Source organism: Chelonia mydas, chromosome 3 (assembly GCF_015237465.2).
Source record: "Chelonia mydas isolate rCheMyd1 chromosome 3, rCheMyd1.pri.v2, whole genome shotgun sequence".
In the NCBI taxonomy this organism is placed as follows: Eukaryota; Metazoa; Chordata; order Testudines; family Cheloniidae; genus Chelonia; species Chelonia mydas.
Genome location: NC_057851.1, coordinates 80,422,708 through 80,446,681, shown reverse-complemented (window position 1 = coordinate 80,446,681; position 23,974 = coordinate 80,422,708). Strand labels below are relative to the sequence as shown.

General features: G+C 41.6%; 1 protein-coding gene across 1 annotated transcript in view; it reads right to left on the bottom strand.

Annotated features, from left to right (window-relative positions):
• The window catches only part of ARMC2 (armadillo repeat containing 2), a 119,551-nt gene extending 112,148 nt beyond the window's left edge, over nt 1-7,403 (bottom strand). Inside the window, 3 exon segments of the mRNA XM_043542755.1 lie at nt 1,129-1,201; nt 2,363-2,608; nt 6,753-7,403. Coding sequence (XP_043398690.1) covers nt 1,129-1,201; nt 2,363-2,580 — 291 coding nt within the window. The 5' untranslated portion in view covers nt 2,581-2,608; nt 6,753-7,403.
• Between the last annotated feature and the right edge of the window lie 16,571 nt (nt 7,404-23,974).

Below are 23,974 nucleotides of genomic sequence, written 5' to 3'. Positions count from 1 at the left end.
CTCTCACGATACTGCAGAGCTACGATACCACAAAGATTGTAAGTATCTAAATAGATCATACTAATATAGTAATTACAATAATTGTATAAAAATGCCTAATACCCCACAGTGTAAACCCCATTTTAAAGATAAGAACTAAACAAAGGTGCTTCGTTCATATATTTTTCTTTGATATATCAAAATAATTGCAATGTTATGAAATTGGAAATAGACTAAAATTTCCCAAAGAACTCAATATTGTGTGAGCTGCTATTATGAACAGAAATATGACTGCAATGAATTACTGAAGGATGTTTGTACTGTACCAGTGATATTACTGATTTAGTGTGCATTGTACTACTTCATTAGACAACTTAATATTTTTAAAGTGTCCATTACCTTGTCACATATTAAAGACTAATCTCAACTACAAAACTAGCACATCTATAAAATAATTCAGCATTTTCTCAATAGAAGACATCAATATATATGTTCTTAAAAGTAACTATCCCAATTTTAAATGTCACCATTTGAATGGACTAGAACTGCCGTACATTATAAATAACTCAGCCACACTTTTCAATTGCAAGTTGCAGATCAGCAATTTCTAATTTCCTTTTCAATGCCAGTGCTACTTGTTAGTGTTTTGCACTTCACTTACCTTAAATATGAAAACAGACTGAGTCAATTTTCGACTTCTGGTTCTTAAGCACTACTGCAATGCTGTTGTATTGGGTTAGAATGCTACACAGGAATACTTAAATACCTAAAATACTGTTAGAGAGACAAGGTGGGTGAGGAAATACCTTTTATTGAACCAACTTCTCTGTTGGTGAAAAACTTTTTGAAAGCTTGTCTTTCACCAACAGAAGTTGTCCAATAAAAAAATATTACCTCACCTACCGTTTCTCTCTAATATTCTAGGACCAACACAGCTACAGCACCATAAAAAGAACTTGCACTCTCATTTTTTGAGGAAAAAATTCAAGAAATCAATTTTACTTTCTCATCCCCACCATTCTAATAAACCACGCAAAACATCCACTTAACCAGTTTTCACATAATCCTTTTATACCACTACAGTGGGTTGGTACAATTCACAATACTTTATTTCAGCATTACAAAACATTCTTTCTAATAAGCACTCACATGGTCCAGTGGGCTGAGACGTGTACCAGAAACCAGTCTTGATTCACCGGATTCAAAACTGGAAGCGTGGAGACTAGCATAAAGAACATAAACAGAATATTAAGCCAGACCCCATTTGGTTTCCCCACAAAGGATCTTCTCCCCCATTGCTCATAAACAAGTGGGAGTATCTGCAATACTGTTCTTCTTTCCCATAATCCTACAGATGCTATTCAATTTAGGTGTCAAGTAGAATAGCTCAGTGGGCGTGAGGAGGAAATCAAAGGACTGCCTGCATACTGACACCCTCTTCTACTTACTGTGTGGACAAAAAGAAAAGGAGTACTTGTGTCACCTTAGAGACTAACCAATTTATTTGAGCATAAGCTTTCGTGAGCTACAGCTCACTTCATTGGATGCATAAAGTGGAAAATACAGTGAGGATGTTTTTATACACACAGACAGTTGATAAAAACATCCTCACTGTATTTTCCACTTTATGCATCCGATGAAGTGAGCTGTAGCTCACGAAAGCTTATGCTCAAAAAAATTGGTTAGTCTCTAAGGTGCCACAAGTACTCCTTTTCTTTTTGCGAATACAGACTAACACAGCTGCTACTCTGAAACCTGTCATTGTGTGGACAGATAGAAGAAAAGGAACTGAAGTTGCTTGAACATGTATAACTCATTGTAAGTCCTTGCTACATCTGCTTCTGAGCAGTCATAAGGCGTGGCTGCAGGCAATGGCAGTGCAGCTCCTGCAGAAGCCATGCTGCTGGATAGAGGGACACCAGAGAAGGCAGGAGCCATCCCTGCAGTTGGCTCCTGTCGCTATCACAGAACTAAGATCTTGCCCTCTGTGAACTATGCTAAACCACAAGCCTCTCCCACCAGAGGAGAAGATAACCAGTTATTCCGTAAGGAAAATAATCTTAAACCTGTTTAAACATTTGGAACTCAAGGAGGACTTTTCTGAAATAAAAAAAAAATTAAAAAAGGCTTTAGAAACAGAAATCTTATGGAAACGGTGAGATACACCAAATCTGGTGTAATGACTGTCACAGTTAGTTTCAAATCACAGGAACTTCTAGGACACACCGTTTAACAATACCAGTGAGCATCATTAAAAGATGAGAGTCTATACTGCTAATTACATCCTAACACAGGAAAAAAGAACCATAAACATTATAATAAAAAAAAAGAATCAATCCTTTTGCTGCTAAAATATAATAAAAAAATCTTAAAGTGGCTGTACCTAAAAGTGGAAGGTGGTCTATTTTCTGGTGTTCGTGAAGATGCAGATCCAAAAAGTTTCCTTTGGTCCTCCCTAGGTGTAAATGGCCTCTGAGTTCTTAAAGTCCTTAGTGCATTTCGTGCTTCATTTATTATCTCAGCACTGGTCTTCTGCTTAGGTACTGAAGGTCTATAAAATGGTTCTGGCTTTTCTACATTTTTATTCTTTGAAGAATGCATTCTTCTACAAAATACTTTACAGGAAGCACTGTGTATAGGAGGCACAAAATACAACACTACTTACAAGTGATTAATAATTAAGACATTAATAAATAATTCAGTTATCCACATGCAGTTAAAATAGGATTTAGAAAGAACAAAATTTGAGACCAGGGTGAGGGTGGGGAAAATATTCTCAGATATCTCCAGAAATCTCCTTGTACCATTGGAGTTCAAATAATATTGTTCTTCCCTCTTCATTTTTCAGTCCTATGGAAAATGATGCAAAATGTAGAACGTGTCCAGCTCAGAGTGTCTTTGATAGCAGGAGAGGGAGTTTAAAAACAAAACCCCACACAAAACAAAAACACCATACTTAGAGGCTGCAATGCTTTCAGAGTCACATACAATAGTTTCCAGACACCATAGAAAACTTCAAACAACACTATTTCAACACCCAAAACCTGATGATTCAGTGAACACCACAGTGATGTTACCACAGCAGGAACTAGACAAAGAGCACGTAAAGAGAAGACTTTCTTGACCATATACTTAGAAAACAAGCACTATAAGTTATCAGTCTTATTAAGTTCTCTATTGTAACAAGCTAAAAGAGGCGCTTGCCTGAAAACGTCAACTGTAACCAGAGCCAAGGAAAAGCAGCAAAGAACTTTAACTTTTGTAAGAACAAACATTCACACATTACACAATGAATTATGAACTAAAGCTGCAAGTCAGAGAATGATCCCACGTGTACCCTTACAGAGCCACTGAACAACAGACTTGCTTCCAAAAATTGCTAAGTCTAAAAAGTCAGTCAATATCCCAGTTCAGATTTTGTAGACATCAGTTTTCATTTTTCAGCAGGTTACCATCCTCATCCAAGTCAGAATTCTGCAGGAGGCTAAAGTTAGTTCCTTATTCGTGGTACCACTGCCGTACTCATGGTTCCCAGTTCCTTATTCAAAGGCCAAAATTATTTTAAAATACATTCATGTAAGATTTTTTTTTTTTTTAGAAATATCAAATTAATGTTTTAAATGTGATAAAATTTTAAATTACTAATTACTTATTTATTAATTAAATAAGGAGCTGAGTTATGACTGTCAGTACATGACAAAATAATGCTCGGATCAACTCAACTGACATATCACTGTGACCCACCAGACTGTTCTGAAGGACCTGGGACAAGTCACTCCCTGATCCGAATCTTTGATCCTGAACAATATACTGCAACATCACACCACCATCCCACATTGTGCATAGGGATTGAAAAGGAGATGGGTTTTGAATGGCTGTTTGAGACAAAATACATACTGGGTCACTCCAAGTTATACGTCCCCATGATGGTTTTACATTATGAAGAGATGAGGATATGCCACTTTCCGCGCTGAACCTTTATTTCTGGTCTGACAAACATATTACTCCCAGTTTTATCGTTTGTTTGCATTGTTAGTTAACATGCAATACGCATCGGGGGGAAAAAAAGCAGTATTCAATCAACTTGCAAATCCAGCTGTAATGTTTTCACAGATACAATAGCTACAAATGAAGTCTACAGGAATTTTGCTTTGTTAGATGAATTAAGAATAGGAAAAATGGCTAAATTTATTGAAATTTGTTTGTGTTAGATATACAGACATTTGTTTTTATTTAAGTTGTGTGTTTTGCTCTTTACATAACAAAAATAAAATGAAGACACTGGTTGGACATAGTTGGGTCCCAAACAAACATACAAACATGTTTATTAACTATATACAAACATACAAAGTCTAGCTTAATGCATGCTGCTGCTCTGAGTGGTTTCTAATGGCTTCTAAAATATAGAAAACAGTGACCGTCACTAGAATGCCCACACACTACTTAAAAGAAATACTAACCTATTCCTCTATACTAAAATTAGTTGAACCTGCTAGTATCTTTGCTGCTGTACATGCCTCATGCTGTACATGCCTCATGGCAACACTAATGTGGCTTGGTACACTTTAATGGAATTTGGAGAACTCTCTCTCTGTCTCCACCTCCTTTTCTTTTTAATTCCAAAATTCCACCATAGAAATGCCTGCCATAAGTCTGACTAAGTCTGTGGAAACATACAAAATGATTCCCAGAGTTGTGCATTATCTCCAACAACTTTGTACCTAAAATGACAACAACTTTTCTTTAATGAACTCTACGGTTCATGCAAATGATTCTGATGACTTCTACTGAACTAATCAATATTTGAAACAATGTTTTAAAAATTAATGCTATATTCGAGTTACATGGAAAAGTGTTACCGAGAGGGCAGATGAAGGATTTTTCTGGGGAAGAGGCATTTCATTTCAGGTTTCAGTAATGCCAGTTATATATTTCCCCCCATTAATGAGAATTTCTAACTGCTCTTACTTGCTACCCAGACTTCAAGCATAAGCATACAAGCAACTGAAAAGTGTCTTTTCTTCGCATTTTTTGTCACATCAGTTAAAATTTGTTCATAACATCTTGAGTGTGAGTTTTATATCATATTTGCCTCTTCAGCACCCTCCTTTGTGTTAACACTATCCAACCCATTCTAGCTAGTCTCCAGCTGAGAAGGTTAGCCCTCTACCTGTGAGATGCAGGCCCCTCTCCCACTGCAATGGGGCCCAATGTTACACAAAACCAAAACCTTCAGCCTCACACCAGTCATGCAGCCAAAAGATCACCTCCAGTATTCAATGGACTGGTAAAATCTCCAAAAAGATCAACTGGGCTTTCCTTTTCTTCCACTTCCTTCCAAAATGCCTGAGATTTTTCAGAGTAGCAGCAAGAAAAGGAGTACTTGTGGCACCTTAGAGACTAACACATTTATTTGAGCATAAGCTTTTGTGAGCTAAAGCTCACTTCATCGGATGCATGCAGTGAGCTGCAGCTCACGAAAGCTTATGCTCAAATAAATGTGTTAGTCTCTAAGGTGCCACAAGTACTCCAACAAATTTGAGCATAAGCTTTCGTGAGCTACAGCTCACTTCATCGGATAAATCTGTTAGTCTCTAAGGTGCCACAAGTACTCCTTTTCTTTTTGAGATTTTTCATAATCTGTGTAGTTGCACGTGGCACTGTTCATTAGTTCCAATGCGTATTATCATCAGTGAGACTCGCCAGATGACTTCACAATCCTGTTTAATCCTGCAGTTACATCTTGTATCTTCACTCCAAGAAGACAGAACACTGTCCTATTGTTCCAAGAGAAGTTCTTCAGATATCCTAATAAATGAAGCTCTCTTGGTTGCTGCTTATTTCATACCTCAAGAACATCCATCAGATGCGTCCCCTGTAGTTTTCTTCTCCATTTCTCCAGAGACAGTTTCTTTTGTAGTTGGCTTACTAAGTTTGATACTCCTAGTGAAGTTGAGCCTCCCAGTTCTTATTTCCTTCTTGGTCACAAATAACCTGCTCATTCCTTTCATTTCTACTCCCTTCAATTCCCTTAACACTGATCCTTCCCCATGTGGCATCTGTGACAATGATTTCCAAAATCCTGTTGTCCAAGAAGTGTTCATTTTCTCAGGTGCCTCAGTGTTGCAATTTATGCTTTCAGACTACATATCTTCTCCTCCCAGTGTGGCCACCAGCTTGGATTTCACACTCCAGAAATCTAGTCTGGCTTCCAGCAGAAAGGACAACATAACACATCCTAGAAACGTCACAGCATCATCCGTATCTTCTACCTGGAGCAGAGTCATACCTAAAACAAGAATCACGCTTCCTCTCTAAACTGCCACTGAAACTCATCTGATTTGCCACTTTTGTTCATCTGACAACTGACCTACACACTAAGCCTCAATGCTCAGCCCCCTCCCTTGCAAACAAGGAGGGAATAACCTACCTCAAAAACATCAAATACAGGTTTTGTTCAAAGACACAAGGGTCTCGGTGATAAGGCCCACACTGAGACACAAACAGACCTGCCTCACCTGGCCAGTTCTGGAGTCCACAACTCAGTCACATCACCCTCACAGAGAACAACGAGACAAGAGATGGAACAAACACAACACTCACCAAATCCCTGGACCTGTAAGCATAGGTTCCACAGGTTTCACCTTCTGAAACATCCGTCTGCTGCTCCTTTTACCCTGATAAAGGGAGTGGATGTGTTTGGAGGTGGTGGAGGAGGGCTGGTGAAATGGGCAATGCTTTTCCATACAGATAAAGGGCTTGTCTATACTTACGGTTAAATCAGCACCGCTGTGATTAATGCAGTGGTATCAATTTAGCGGGTCTGGTGAAGACAAGCTAAGTTATGGCAGAGCACTCTCCCATCGACATCTGTACTCCATCTCCCCAAGAGGTAGAAGGTAAGTGAGCAGAAGAGTGTCTCCCAGCATAGACACCACTGTAAGTCGACCTAAGTTACATCAACTTCAGTTACGTAACTGAAGTAGCGTAACTTAGGTCGACTTACAGCTTTAGTGTAGACCAGCCCAAAGTTTCAAGTAAAGGAGTTCCATGTTTCAACTACTTCATAACAGAGTAACGGTTTAAGGGACATGTCACTTCAGGTGACCTGAGTCTTATTTTGTCACGTAGAGCCAGTCAAAATCCAGTTCTTTATTCAGTCAACATTTACAGTACAGAAGTGGGGTGGCAGCTTCACGTGGCAGCATATTTCACCAGAACAAAGCTTCAGGTCAGGGAGTTACTTGTCTCATCTCCTTCAGAACACTCTGACAGCCACATGGACCAGTCATTTGTCTCTCTCACCAACAGAAGTTGATCCAATAAAAGATATTGCCTCACCCACCTTGTCTCAATTACATAATAAGTCATTTAAATTTGTCACATTCAATCAAATGAATTTGATAAAATTTCTAAAAATTTAATCCTACATTGATATATTTTTAAATAATTTTGGCCTTTGAACAAGGAACTGGAAACCATGAATAAGGAGCTGGTACCACAAATAAGCAGCCAGCTTCAGCCTCATGAGTTCGTCCTTTGCTCCATGAGTGGTTCTCAACCTATTTACCCTTTTGGGCCACATCCAGTACTACCTGTATGGCCCTGAGGATGTCACATGGGCCACAGCTCTGTGTGGATTGGGCCGTGGCCCATAGGTTGAGAACCACTGAATTGTTCCACTAACATATTGAAGAAAAAGTATATTTTGCCCAGTATTTGATTAAACATTTAGCAAGATGCAAGCTGTATCTTCTATCCCTTTGTATTTATTCATGAATAAAAGTGAACAGCAGAAGAGACTGGAAGATGCCTTCTTTGATCTTTCTAAGCTCTGAAGCAAAACCTCACTTCTCCCACATCACTGCTCTCATATCCTTTACTTCCTCCTGCTTCCTTTATTGTCATGCTTCTTTCCCAACTGCTCGTTTTGGGTCTCCTTTCAAGTAGAGAGATTGTCTCCAAAACAGTCTGTACCAAAACTGCATATGAGTTTATAGTTTGGTTAAAAACAAAACTTATTAATTGTCCATTGCTAAGGTGTAATTTTAGAACACTACCTCTGGCACAACCCAGGCCCATATTAATAGCATTAAAATAAGCTTTCAATTTTTGGTGTAATTTTGTTAATAAGGATGGTAGGATTTTTTCCCAATTTCATGCAATAAAAACAGAATGAACAGCAACAAAAGGAGCTGATCCTACAGTCCTTAATTAATATAACACAACTCCTAGCAAAGTCAATGGAAATTTTGACCAAGACGAAGACCCCAATATAACCAGCACCTGTGGAGTAAGAGGTGACCTGACTCTTAGAGAAAATTAAAAAATTACCAGCAAAATAAGAGGGTTGTTTTTTTTTCAGATTGCTTTTAAACACAAAAGGTTCCTCTAGCTAATCACTTCTAAAAAAAACACCCATACGCCACTGTAAGCTTATGCTCCCTGATCTTGTCTTCACACTGTAAACTAGTCAGCACAGAACTTTATTAAATGTTTGGTCTAGACCAAACCCTACCTGCCCTTCCTTGTATACGGGTAAACTTTGTTTGGATGGGCCATTTTCCCTTCGTTTGCATGCCTTTGTGTCCTTCCTTCCCTGTTACTATCACAGCATAGATTGGGGGCGGGGGGGTGGGGTGTAGATTTTGCACCTGGCTATATCAATACACGTTACATAACCAGGGGAAGAATAAACAACAATATCCCAGACCCCAAAGTGGGTGAAGGCATTCTCGCCATGCCCCGGCGCGGGGAAGGTGGGGGGAGGGACAGGGAGCCTCCATCAGCTCCTGCCCCGGCGCGTGCGTGTGTGTGGGGGGGGGGGGGGGGAGGGGAGTGCAGCAGCCCTGACGCCGGGATGAGCGGTGAGGCGGGCAGCCCGTTTCCATGGCAACCGTACACAGAGCGGCCCCGTCCCTTTCGGGCTGTGAGGAGGCACCTTGTCGGCGGGTCTGTGTGAAGCGGGTCCCCTCCGCGGCCGGTCCCCCCTCCTGCCGCCGTTGACGGCTACGCGGCGCTTTCCCCCCAGCCCCCGGCTGCGTCGAAGGGCGGGCGTCTCCAAACAAGCCGGCCGGCCAGACACACATCGCCAGCGAGCATGCGTAGACAGCAGCAAGCGCATGCGCAGAGCTGCCTTGTCCCACGCCGGCTTCTGAGGCGAACGGGGCGGGGACAAGTAGGGGGCGGAGCTCGTGCTGGGCGGGGCTCGTGCCGGGGGGACTGGAGTAGGGAAGCTGGCAGGAGCGATGCGCTGGAGGCAATCGCCTAGTGCTGTCTGCTGCCTTTCACCTCCCAGCCGCAGGCTCCACAAGTTGCAGGAGGCAATGAGGGGGAGGGGGCATGTGCTGAGGGGTTGTACAATAACCTTTCTGACTGCCCCCCGGATTGGGGTTGAAGGAAATTTACCCCCCACAATAGCCCCAAGCAGACACTTTTTGTGCCTACCTATCAACCACCGTGGCCCTAATGTGGAACCTGCTGTGTGACAGAGGCCCAAAATGAGGGTCACTGAATGCATTTGTGAAGGAAACTCAGGGTTTGTTCCTTTAGTTAGGATCAAGGTGCCAGTAACCTCAAGTTTCATAATTTCAGATCATTTTCAACACTAAAAGTGAAAGGGAGTCCAGGGACCTTTGTGTCAAACAGAGATAACTTTGGGACTAACCCAAGTGATGGCTATGGAGATGAGATGCAGACAGGCAAGACTCCAGCACAAAACCAGTTTATTCCGTCATCCTAGTCAATGGCAATGTCCAGCTTTTGAATCACTGGTTATTTTCATCATCTTGCCATCAAAAATTGGAAATGTTGGCATATCTCCTGGCCATCTCAGTCTTTCGTATGGAATATTGTCTTAGGTATTTCCATGTCATTCAGTCATACCAGGTCCAGTCTATGCAAATCCCTCTCAGGAATCTGGGGAGAGATATTTTATATAAATACATGTACACACACACCTTGGTCTCAGCAGCATAGGAATTATAACCCTGACCATACCTATCAGATCCTGGGCACACTCCCTCTCACATGGTTGATCTCTGCCGCTGAAAATCCATCTCATGATTATTGGAATCATTTTGCCAGAGGCAATTAGAACCAGTTCAGTGACTCCCAGTTATACTTAACCTCTCACCCAGATGGGTAATTTGATGGTTTGCAGTATTAAAAACCATAGATGCTGGAACTAGGAGTGCAGGGGATGCTGCAGCACCCCCAGGCTTGAAGTAGTTTGTGTACAGGGTTTACAGTTTGGTTCAATGGCTCTCAGCAACCCCACTGTAAAAATTGTTCCAGCACCCCTGTTAAAAACTTCCCAAATATGTAACAAAGAGAGGCCTGTGTTATCTGTTGTGGTGATTAGATCACTTATGACTCTGAAATGGACGGTCTCTGGGTTTAGTCCTATCTGAATACATACTGAAACTTATCTAGAATATTGCCCCAGAACAATGGGTAAGGAACTGACCTATAATTCACACATACAATATAATGAGTAAGGTTTTCTTTGACCAGGGCTTCCTCTTCATTTTCTTTAACAAAGAAATGGGAACACAACTAGAGCCCTGCAAAGCTATGGATGTCTACTTCATATGGATTTCCACGGATGTGGATCATGGATGGATGTGGATCCAAATTTTATATCTAGAGCCCTGCAAATCTGCAGTTAATCATGGACCATGTTTGTGGATCACGGATTGGATGCTGCGTCTCTCTTCTCCCTGGGGTATATCTTGGCTGGCCAGTTTCTTGCCTTCACTGTGTTATTCCAGAAAGAGTCTGCCTAACCATGCCTCCTTTCTTTCTTTACAGGTACTAATAACAGTATGATTGCCCACAGTTATAAGTTACACACAGCTCTTTCTAAGCAAGCACATTTTATTCTTAAGGTAGAAGCATTACAGAGAAAAGGTATTAAAAACAATAAAAGAACCTACACACATACTAATAAATTTACCAAAGATCATCCCAACTGCAACATGGGCTCTGACAGAAGTACTTCAACCCCCACTCAGGGGTTTTCTGGTGGTTTCAAAAGTCATTACACCCTTTTCTCTGAAAAAGAACACAGTCTTAGGGGGCCTCAGTAGGCCAAAGTCCTTCCTATCCTTCCCTATAATGATTGGGCCTTTCGTGGACTGGAGGTCCTGCTTGTTCGCTGGATTAGAAAGAAGGCCCCGAGTCTGCTTTAACTCAGGCATGCCAGGTGAAAGACAAACTCCTTTCTTTGTCTGTTTAGCTCCTGAAGAATCGAGTTTAGGATGAGAGTATCAACCCCATAAACTGGTTAGGACTGGGGAAGGACAGTACTTGGATTACCAAGGAAAAAAACAATGTTCTGCAAGGAAGTGTTATGAGTAATTTCTCCTGAGTCAGTATTGAACCAATGTCCCAATACTGTGCTAAGGTATACCATGCTCATGGAAGTGCCATCTTTTTTAGGCTTAGAATTTAGGTCCTGAACATTTTTTGTCAATGATCTCTTGGGATTCTAAACCCATGCCACTCATACTTGCTATGATCAGACTTAGGCGACACACAGCTAAAAACACTAATTGCCACAGGAGCCTTGCCTAGACAAGGGTTCCTACTGTTGCAACCTAACACAACTACCTCTAATGGAGCTGCAGGAGTGGTGGCAACGAGGTGAAACTTTTGCTAAAAAACCTAATGTTGACAAAGTTTTCCAGTCCTATGGTAGTCTGTATAGTCTTGCTGCGTGTGCTGTTAAATTAGTGCCATGTTTTACCTCAGTTGCAGCTGCATTACAGAGGAAGATGAAGCAATTCATGACAACAAAGATTCTTGAAAGCTTTTTTTGAGAAGCTGTAATACTTCAGAAGCATGCCAAAGAAGAAGAATGTCCAAGCTATGTTCTTTGAGATCCTTCCTGCACCTTGAGCAAAGGAAAACAGAAGGCAGAAAATTCTGCAAGTGAATTGCTAGGTAGGTAAGAGGTGTAGACTTTGGTTTTGTGGAACATTTGTCCACCCTCTATGGGGAGAGGGGCTATATAGGTGGCCTCCACCTCAGTAGAAGGGGACCAATCTCCTTGGGAACAGGCTGTCTAGAGTAGTCAGGAGGCGGCTAAACTAATAGCAAAAGGGGAGAGTAAAAGAGGGACGATATGAATACTCAGCACAAAATTGAGATGTTGAGAACAAAATTAATCCAGGAACCAAAGGACCTAAAGAGTAGAAATTCTTTAACTGCCTCTACACCAAATCTAAGAGCCTGGGCAATAAACAAGAAGAATTGGAATTGCTCACTGATAAACATAAATTCAATCTAGTTGCTATTACTGAAACCCGACGGAATGATTCACATAATTGGAATGTTAAAATCTATGGTTATAACCTATTTAGGCAGGATCAAGTGGGCAAAAGGGGAGGGAGAGTGGCACTCTATGTTAAAAATGGCATTACCTGTTTCTGAATCACTGATAACTCAGAAGTTATTGATGTTGAATGTTAGGGATCAATGTATAATGGATAAAGCACAAGATAGAGTACTAGTTGATGTCTGCTACACACCACCTAATCACACTAGGGGACAGGATGACCACTTCCTTACGCACCTATCTATAGGAAAAAAAAGATGTGTGATCATGAGGGACAATTCGAGTGACATATACTGGAGGTCTCATACTGCCCGTACTAAAACATCCTTGGAATTTCTAAACATAATCAATGACAGTTGCCTAATTCAAAAAGTGTGCAGCCAACACTGGGGGGGAATTATATATTAGACCTTGTCCTAACACAGAGGTGGTCAAACTATGGCCTGTGGGCCATATCCGGCCTGTGGGACCTTCCTGCCCAGCCCTTGAGCTCCCGGCCCCTCCCCTGCTGGCCCCCTTCCCCTGCAGCCATGTTGCAGTGCAAGCTCTGGCAGGGCAGCGCAGCAGCGTGTCTGGCTCCGGCCGGGCGGTGCTCTGGGCAGCCAGACGTGCTGCTCTGAGCAGTATGATAAGGGGGCCGGGAGGTTGGATAAGGGGCAGAGGGTCCCGGGGGGCAGTCAGGGGACAGGGAGCAGGGGATAGTTGGATGGGGCAGAGGTTCTGGGGGTGGTGGTCAGAGGATGGGGAACGGGGGGGAGGGGTTGGATAAGCGTGGGAGTCCCGAGCGGCCTCTCAGGGGGCGGAGGTGTGGATAGGGGTCAGGGGACGGGGAACGGGGGGGTAGGGGAGTTGGATATGTGTGGGGTCCCAGTGTTTCTCAATGGTTGGCTCCCTGACACAGTTTAGGAAGGCAGCAAGTCAGTCCCTGGTATCAAAAAAGTTGAGAAACACTGATCTAGACCATGCCTTACAGGTATTTGTCTAACCTGTTCTTAAAAACCTCCAACGACAGAGATTCCACAAGCTCCCTAAGTAATTTGTTCCAGTGCTCAACTGCCCTTACAGTTAGGAAGTTTTTCCTAATGTCTAACCTTAATCTCCCTTGATGCAATATAAACCCACTACTTCTTGGCCTAGCCTCAGTAGCTGAGGAGAACAATTTATCACCCTCCTCTTTATAACAACCTTTTGTGTACTTGAAGAACTATTATCATGCCCTCCCTCAGTCTTCTCTTCTCCAGATTAAACAAATCCATTTTTTTCAGTCTTTCCTCATAGGTCAAGTTTTCTTGATCTTTAATCATTTTTGTTGTTCTCTTCTGGGCTTTCTCCAGTTTCTCCTACCCAATTTACACTGATGTTCACTATGTTATGTTATGTTAGTCATCCAATCACTGCTAACTTGTTTGGTGAAAACTGAAACAAAAAAGGCATTTAACACTTTGGCCATTGCTGCTTTTCTCCTATTGTCTTTTCCTCCTCATTGAGTAATGGGTCTACCATATCCTTGGTCTTCCTCTTACTTCTCATGTATTTGTATCATGTATCACGACCTGATCACATATATAATGTCTGAGCAGACTAAAGTCCACACCACTAATATATATACTTGGTGCTTTAATAGGGCCAATTTCACAAAGCTAAAAACAATTATGAGCCAAATCAGCTGGAAGGAAGAATTTAATCAGAAAAATGTGAATGATAATTGAGGATCATTTAAGAACCCCTTATTAGGCTTTGTCTACGCTGCCACTTTACAGCGCTGAAACTTTCTCGCTCAGGGGTGTGAAAAAACAAACCGCGCTCCCAGCAGTGTAGCTACTTCCCTTGTTGGGGTGGTTTTTTTACAGCGCTGGGAGAGCTCTCTCCCAGCGCTGGTGCCGCGACTACACAGCCACGTTAAAGCGCTGCTGCAGCAGCACTTTAATGTTGCTAGTGAAGACATACCCAGAGATTCCTAAAAAGCAATTGAGGAAGAAGGCTTTACTGGTTAAAAAAAATGAACTGATTTAGAGAGGAAGTGAAGGCATCTGTAAAAATAAATAAATAAACAAATAAGTAAATAATGGAAGAAAGGGGAAGTTGATAGTAATGAATATAAATTAGAAGTTAGGAATTGTAGAAAATTAATAAGGGAAGCAAAGAGAGACAAGGAGAAATCTGTGGCCAGCAGAGTTAAGGATAATAAGGAGTTTTAAAAATATACTAGGAACAAATGAATCTTGGCAATGGTATTGGTCCATTACAGGCTGGAAATGGGAGAACTATCAATAATAATGCAAAAAAGGCAGAAGTGTTCAATAAATATTTTTGTTTTGTATTTGGGGGAAAAAATAGATAATGTAGTCTCATCATGTCATGATGATAACACTCCATTCCACTAGTATCTTTGGAGGTTGTTAAACAGAAGCTACTAAAAGACATTTTTAAATCAGCACATCCAGATAACTTGCATCCAAAAGTTTTTAACGAGCTGGCTGAGAAGTTTGCTGGACCGTTAATGTTGATTCTCAATAAGTCATAGAGCACTAGGGAAGATCCAGAATGCTGGACGAAAGCTAAAGTTCTGTCAAAAGGGTGACCCAGGTAGCTATAAGCCTGTCAGCCTGACATTGATTCCAGGCAAGATAATGGAGTAGCTGATGCAGGACTCAATTAAAAACAAACTAAAGAAGGGTATTGAAATAAATGCAAATCAACATGGGTTTATGGAAAATACATCCTGTAAAACTAACTTGATTTTTAATTGATAAAGGTAATAGTGTTGATATAATATGCTTAGTCTTCTGTCAAATGTTTGTGTTGGTACCATACAACATTTTGATTAAAAAAACACGAATGATATAAAATTAACATGGCAAACATAAAATGGATTAAAAACTGGCTAACTGATAGGTCTCAAAATGTAACTGTAAATGGGGAATTGTCATCGAGTGGATCTGTTTTCAGTAGGGCTCCACAGGAATCAGGTCTTGGCCCTACGCTATTTAACATGTTTATCAATTACTTTAAAAAAACATAAATATTGCTGATAAAGTTTGCAGATGAGAACATAAGAATGGCCATACTGGGTCAGACCAAAGGTCCATCCAGACCAGTATCCTGTCTACTGACAGTGGCCAATGCCAGGTGCCCCAGAGGGAGTGAACCTAACAGGTAATGATCAAGTGATCTCTCTCCTGCCATCCATCTCCACCCTCTGACAAACAGAGGCTAGGGACACCATTCCTTACCCATCCTGGCTAATAGCCATTAATGGACTTAGCCTCCATGAATTTATCCAGTTCTCTTTTAAACCCTGTTATAGTCCTAGCCTTCTCAACCTCCTCAGGCAAGGAGTTCCACAGGTTGACTGTGCGCTGTGTGAAGAAGAACTTCCTTTTATTTGTTTTAAACCTGCTGCCCATTAATTTCATTTGGTGGCCCCTAGTTCTTATATTATGGGAACAAGTAAATAACTTTTCCTTATTCACTTTCTCCACACCACTCATGATTTTACATACCTCTATCATATCCCCCCTTAGTCTCCTCTTTTCTAAGCTGAAAAGTCCTAGCCTCTTTAATCTCTCTTCATGTGGGACTCGTTCCAAACCCCTAATCATTTTAGTTGCCCTTTTCTGAACCTTTTCTAATGCCAGTATATCCTCTTTGAGATGAGGGGACCACATCTGTATGCAGTATTCAAGATATGGGCATACCATGGATTTATATAAGGGCAATAAGATATTCTCTGTCTTATTCTCTATCCCTTTTTTAATGATTCCTAACATCCTGTTTGCTTTTTTGACTGCCGCTGCACACTGTGTGGACGTCTTCAGAGAACTATCCACGATGACTCCAAGATCTTTCTCCTGATTAGTTGTAGCTAAATTATCCCCCATCATATTGTATGTATAGTTGGGGTTATTTTTTCCAACATGCATTACTTTACATTTATCCACATTAAATTTCATTTGCCATTTTATTGCCCAATCACTTAGTTTTATGAGATCTTTCTGAAGTTCTTCACAGTCTACTTTGGTCTTAGCTATCTTGAGCAGTTTAGTATCATCTACAAACATCTTACTGTTTATCCCTTTCTCCAGATCATTTACGAATAAGTTGAATAGGATTGGTCCTAGGAGTGACCCTTGGGGAACACCACTAGTTACCCCTCTCCATTCTGAAAATTTACCATTTATTCCTACCCTTTGTTCCCTGTCTTTTAACCAGTTCTCAATCCATGAAAGGCTCTTCCCTCTTATTCCATGACAACTTAATTTACATAAGAGCCTTTGGTGAGTGACCTTGTCAAAGGCTTTCTGGAAATCTAAGTACACTATGTCCACTGGATCCCCCCTGTCCACGTTTGTTGACCCCTTCAAAGAACTCTAATAGATTAGTAAGACATGATTTCCCTTTACAGAAACCATGTTGACTTTTGCTCAACTATTTATGTTTTTCTATGTGTCTGACAATTTTATTCTTTACTATTGTTTCAACTAATTTTCCTGGTACTGACGTTAGACTTACCGGTCTGTAATTGCCAGGATCACCTCTAGAACCCTTTTAAAATGTTGGTGTTACAATAGCTATCTTCCAGTCATTGGGTACAGAAGCTGATTTAAAGGACAGGTTACAAACCATAGTTAATAGTTCCACAATTTCACATTTGAGTTCTTTCAGATGACACAAAAATTGGTGGAATGATAAATAATGAAGAGGACAGGTCACTGATTCATTAGTAAACTGAGCGCAAGCAAACAATATGCATTTTAATACAGCTAAATTCTTCTTACTTTAATATCTATTTTAATTATACTAACACAAATGTGAGCCAGACTTGTTTCCACTTATCCATTTGTCAGTGAGGCCTGGGTTCTTGGCATGAGCTGGCACCCGGTCTGTTAGCATCACGCTGTTCCTCTCACAAATGATATTGAAGTCCTTATTAGTGTCACTCTTTTTTCTACACAAGCCATTCCCTGCAGGAACAAAGGCCTTCCACATTCAATGTGACTGTCACTTGAAAGCCCAAGAAAAAGGTAGCCCATAGGCACTGACTCCAGAGGTGGCTTGGGGGAAGGTGCCCGATGGTGGGAGGGTCTGGGGCAGAATAGGGGTTGAGCACCCCTGTGGAAAATTAGAAGCCGGTGCCTGTGATGCAGCATACATTTTGAGCGCTAACAATGGACGAAAACCATCCTTTTTGTTCCCTTCCCATGTTATGGTTTGTTGTGTAACAGCAATAATCTCTGTTGTAGTGTACTCACAATAAATGGCTTTTGAGATTGATTAATAGTCAAAGCAAAGTTGAATCATGTAATCAATCTCAGCAGCTGTTTATTGCTTTGTACATTACAAAGCAGTACAGATTATCCTTTAAAGAGCTGCTAATGCCTCATGGAAAACTTTGAAAAACATTTTACATAGAATTGGTACGGCTGATGTATCATTTTCTGGGTTTTTTTCCGCCCTCCTCTCCATTTTTTAAAAAGGAACTTAACATGTCTCTAACCATCTTTGTTGCCTGTCTTGAGTCCTTTCCATGCTCATTTATATCTTTACTAAGTTGCTGAACACAGCACTTCATATGAAAGCACACAACTGTTTGATATAATGGGCCACACTCCTCCTGTCCCACTGTGTCCTGGGAAAATTCACTTTCAGGGACATGGATGCAATGATTTCACTGCCATTCTCCCCCAAAGACTCAGCCATGACAGAGTAATTTTTGGTGAAATTTACTAGCATAAATATAGTGGGGTATATATATATAGTGGTATTCCCTCTGTGGACACTCTTCACACCGAGAGTTATACCCATATAACTATAGCAGTATAATTATGCTGCTAAATTTCCTCTTGTAGACAAACTCCATGCTCTAGACCAGTGGTTTTCAACTTGTGGTCCATGGACCCCTGGGGATCCCTGGACGATGTCTAGGATTTGCAAAGGAGCCTGCACCTCCATTCAAAAATTTTTAAGGGTCCACGAATGAAAAAAAGGTTGAAAACCACTGCCCTAGACTGACATGCTCGGCCTCGAGTAGACAGGAGGTATTGGATTTCCTGAGCTGGTGAGGAGAAAAGGCTGAGGAAGCAGAGCTATGAACCAGCCATAGAAAAGTGGACATCTGTGAACATATTGCACAGGTATGACCAAAGAACCTCTTACTGCCATCTGGCAAGGGAGTGAAGAGTGGTTACAGGAAACTCCTGATTCTGTTACACACATTCTGGTTCACCAAAAAATGTTATGTTATGTGAGGTCTCTAGTGAAAGCCCATATCACACTGATCATCAATATCATTGTGAAATGTATGTACAGGTACAATTGTATGTAAGCAGCCATGTATATATACTGAAAATATGTTCTTAAAGTCTGTATCAAGGTATTCGTCATCAGTTAAGGTGAAAAACAAGTTTTTGGTCAGGCAACAGATGTTTAGCCACCTATCTGTTTACATGTAAATTAAGTATTTTCTTGTTCACAGTGGTTCCCCTACCACTAGTCTGAAAAAAATGTAAATAGATTGTAGAATCATAAAATACTAGGGTTGGAAGGGACCTTAGGAGGTCATCTAGTCCAACCCCCTGCTCAGAGCAGGACCAATCCCCAATTTTTGCCCTGATCCCAAATGGCCCCCTCAAGGATTGAACTCACAACCCTGCGTTTAGCAGGCCAATGCTCAAACCACTGAGCTATCCCTCCCCCCAAGGGCAGGGCTGTAAGGGCAGGTCTACACTACAGAATTACTTTGATATAACTACGTCACTCCGGGGTATGAAAAATCCACACATCTGAGCTATGTAGTTATATTGACCTAAGCGCTGGAGTAGAAAGCACTATGACGGCACGAGACATAGCTATTGCCTCTTGTGGAGATGAATTAACTACACCATTGGGAAAGCTCTCTCCTGTTGGTGTAGAGCGCCTTCATTAAAGCAATACAGCGGTGTAGCTGTATCGATGTAGCTGCACCAATGCCGCCTTTTAAGTATAGCCCTGCCGTCAGAAAGAACTTCAGAAAGAATACCGGGAAGAGAACCAGAGCTGGGGGGAAAGAACCTTTTCTTGCAGGGCATATCAAATGTTTGCCTGAGTATATTTGAGGGGATGTTCAGGCACCCTTCACTGAGGAAGTAAAAGGATAGTGCTTTTGCTTCATGAAAAGGGATCTCAACCAGGCTTGGCTGAAAACACCAAAAAGAACTTTGGGTGAGAAATTTCTTTAGACTAGAGAGTAATTTGTTAGTTCAGTTTAATCTCTAAAAAGCATGTTATTATTTTGCATTAAATGTAGCCATTTGTTTGCAATATTCTTACTCACTGTTACGGGAAACTCTAATCTTTGTCAGTGCGTTTATTCTTGTTTTCACTATCAAGATATCTAAGCTGTGGTGTTAAATTAAGTGCTGGTCCTGAGTTGAATCTTGTAAGCTGGTCTATACTGCTCCTTTGGAAATAGCAGGCTGGGTAGTTCTGAGAGTGTACAGTGGATAAGGGGATGGACATTGCAGAGAACGCTTCAAGCATTTGGTTGGTTGTGTGCCCATTGCTACTTGTACAGAGAGAGCAAGGTCTGCAGAGGGCTGGAAGGTTAGTGCTTGTGCTGCCGAAGGCTGTTGGTTTCAGGGAGCTGATACACAGCAGGCATAGACAAGACTACTTCACACTAAGAACAGGTAGCAGGAGGCTGCCTTGCATGGGTATCTCTGGGGACCATCACCATGGGAAATGCAGGCAAAAGAATACTACAGGAATCAGAAGCAGTGCTACGTGAGAGAGAAGGAACTGCACCTGGCATACTATACGTGCAACAAGCAGCTTGGTGCTGAGCCGCAGACCTGCTGCTTTTACAATGAGCTGCATGCTGTACTTTAGATAGAGACTCTACAAGAACCCCACAGATCACCGTGTACACTTCAGAGGAGCCTGACACAGCGAACCCTGCGATGGACAGTGGGACATACAAAGGGGGCTCTACCCCACGCCCTGAGCCAAAATATAGTCGAGACTCCACCACAATCTCGCCAGTCCTGCCAGATGAGCGCAGACAAGCCCGATAGAAGGGGAAGGGGCCTTGGGTAAGTGTGTGCATATATTTTTCCTTACAAAATTTAATATAAAGATGGTGCCCATCCCCCAGTTAACAAGTCACAGGTATGGACTTTCCATTGTTTTACTCAGACAAGAAGAGGTAGCAGGACAACGAACAGAAAGAGCTGTTATCTGTATTTCATTCTCCTGTTGGGTTAGGTGCGGGGGTGGACATGCGAAGCAGTTTGTTTATGTACATAGGGTTGGCCCTTGTATCCTCCTGGGAGATCTCAGTGAAACTTTCATGGAGATACTATGCAATCCTCTCCTATTAGCTTCTAGGGATAGCTGCCTTATTTCTTCCTCCGCGGTAGAACACCTTCCCACACCATTCTGAAATAAGTTTGGCTGGCACCATTGCAGCACACAGGCTAGTGGAATGCAGGACTGGGCAGCTTCAGGATGCCAGTAGCAGCTGTGTTCTCTATGTCTTTGTCACCCTCAGGAGCGTGTTATCAGCTAAAATCATCACCACCCGTGGAAGATAGTGCCATTGCTCTATACTCATACCTATGGGATAGGGACCAAAATCTTATTATTTCATGCAGCTGAAATTCTTCTGCACTTCCCCTCTCCCGGCAATGATACTCATCATGCCTGGGGCTGGAGAGCAGTGCTGTGCAAAGAAGCTGAAAAACCGAACTGTAAAAAAGCATATCTTATTAAAAGTTTTTATGGGGATGCAAGGGAGTTTTGAAACTTATCTTTCCCTTTCCATTGTGACTATAAATTAGGGTGACCAGACAGCAAGTGCGAAAAATCGGGACGGGGTGGGGGGTAATAGGAGCCTATATAAGAAAAAGACCCAAATATCGGGGCTGTCCCTATACAATCGGGACATCTGGTCACCCTACTATAAATCCAGTTACACCTGTCTTTTTATCAGCAGCTGCTTCCTTTGCAGCCTTCAGGGGTGCCTCCTCCACATCCACAGAACACCTGATCCAGAGGAGGAAAAGAAAGAAGAGGGTCAGGGAGGACATGTTCAGCAAGATCCTGCAGGCCAGTGCTGTATCAGATCATGAACAAAGGTCCTGGAGGGTGATTATGGCAGATGGCATGGAGAAGGAAAGAGCAGACAGGAGAAAGGCCCAGGAATTCCAGCAGGAAAAGGAGAGGGAGATGCACCAGGATGTAATAGGGCTTCTCAGGAATTAAACACAAATCCTGCAGATCGTGGTTGGCCTACAGGTCCAAAAATCCCAGATTCTCCACCATTTGCAGTTCTTGAAGAACTCTACTGTAGCAGTTGCCTACATCCCTCACCATTCACCATGGCATCATGGGGAACGCATCTTTATCTTTACCACTCTATACTGGGGGACAACAAGCAAAACCACAGCTTCATATACCCTGACCTGTGAGAACCACAGTAGGTGTGTGTGTGTAGTCATAACAGACTACATTTGTGCACTGAAATGAACAGAAAGGTTTGAAATTGGAACGGCAGCAAAGTCTCATTCCATTTATTTATGTTTAAAATTTGTATTTACTTGTTTGTGGCTTCTTTTTTTTTGCCATTGTTTGTCTGCACTGTTTTTGCCATGCAATAAATTTCTGTTTTTGAAAAATAAAATTATCTTTATTAGTTCACAACACCACGTATTGCAGAATGCATAGCGGTACTGAAAACACACAGTGCTCATAAACATGCAGCAAGCAACAATATTCATAGCTTTGGGACCAGCATCCCTTCAGTCTACAAAAAGCACATTCAACTGTCATTCTGCACCTGTTGAGCCAATAGTTGAATCTTTCCTGGGAGCTGTCGAGGTGGCTAGGGCACCTTCATGAACCATGGGAATAAGGGGTAGGCTGGATCCCCCAGAATCACAACTGGCATTTCAATACTGCAAACAGTAATCCACTGGTTCGGAAAGAATGTCCCTTGCTTGCAGCTTTCTGAACAGTCCTGTGTTCTTAAAGATGCAAGCACCACACATCTTACCTGATCAACTCACAGTGAAGCATCCCCAGTGCTCCACCAATGCTTGCATAACCATAGAAAAATAGGTCTTTATGTTGATGTATTCTGTGGCAAAGTGGGCTGGGGTCAAAATAGGGATATGCATACTGTCTATTGCCTCAGCACAGTTCAGGAACCCCATTGCTGCAAATCCATCCACTACATCCTGCACATTGCCGAAAGTCACAGTCGTGAGTAGCAGGAGATGATTAATAACCTCACACACTTGCATGACACCATCCCTACTGTTGATTTTGCAACTCCAGAATGATTTCCCACTGATGAGTAGCAATCCAGCGTTTCAACCTTCTAGAGTGAAATCACCATATGCCGTGTCAATGCAGCTTTTATTCTGGTACCCCTGCACTAGAAGACTGGAGCAGGCTTGGCAGACAAATCCAGAAATGTGGCCTTTCACATCCGAAAGTTCTGCAGCCACTGCTTGTCATCCCAAACGTGCATTATGCTGCAATCGCACCTCTCAGTGCTTGTTTATTGGGCCTACACCTTCTGCAGCTGCTCTGTGAATGTCACCAACAACTCGAATTGCTTTTCGTTATGTCCCTCAGCAAACTGTCCTCAAAGAAATCGTCATGTCCTCTATTGTTGCAGTACTTCCTGCGGGTCTGCAAATACAGGGGAATTGTGTATCCTGTATTCGCAACATTCGTGAGAATAATGCAGAGCTCTGCAGCCTCCATGCTTCAGTCAAATGTTTTCTGAATGAGACTGTGGAACTTTAAATATGACAAGGTAACGGAGGGCAAAAATCACAAAATGTATCAAGGTAAAAAATTTTAGACAGAAAGTATAAAGGAAATTGGAACATGGTAGAGGGAAGAAAAAGGAAAACCAACGCGAAGTGGCAGAAGGGTTAATTCTTTTTCAAATGGCACCCATCCTAAGGATTTTTTTTAAAATCATCAAATTTGCTTAGAACATATGGTTTCCGTTTTTGCCAGCTGATAAATCCAATCCACTCATTCTGTTAGTGTTGATCTATTATTCACTTTCGTAATGGTAGTCACAAAAGTGTTCGCTGTAGATTGATATACACATGAGAGGAAAGTACTTGCACACATAAGAGCCGCTATTTTTAGTAGCTATACCAAGTGGAATGAATACATAGAGTAAGTAACCTGCCATGATGAATTTTTTTGGTGAAACTGACATACAATATCAAGAGAAGTTATTGTATACAGAGAATATGTAGAGAAGGAGTAGCTGCCTTTTGAGATGTTACCTTCTAACTTCCCTATTTTTCGGGCAAAAATTCTGAAATGTATATAGGCAGCACCAAAAATTACTCTTAAAAGATACATAAATTCCTACTTGGTAAGGTTCAAAACATAATAGGAAAGTCAGAGCTGCCAGATGCCATGAAATGTTAATAGCCAATGTTACGTGAAGAGAGGCCTAAAAATAGCCCAGCCCTAACTGTAATAAGATTTTCTGCTGCATTTAACGAGTACATATGATGGAAAGTGGATTATGTACAAATTGATATAGCAACATGACATAATTTATTTCAATTTCAACAACGTAAACCATTCCTAACACTTACAAGGAAAAAGTAGATCATTTATTGTTTGAAGGGAATGTTATGC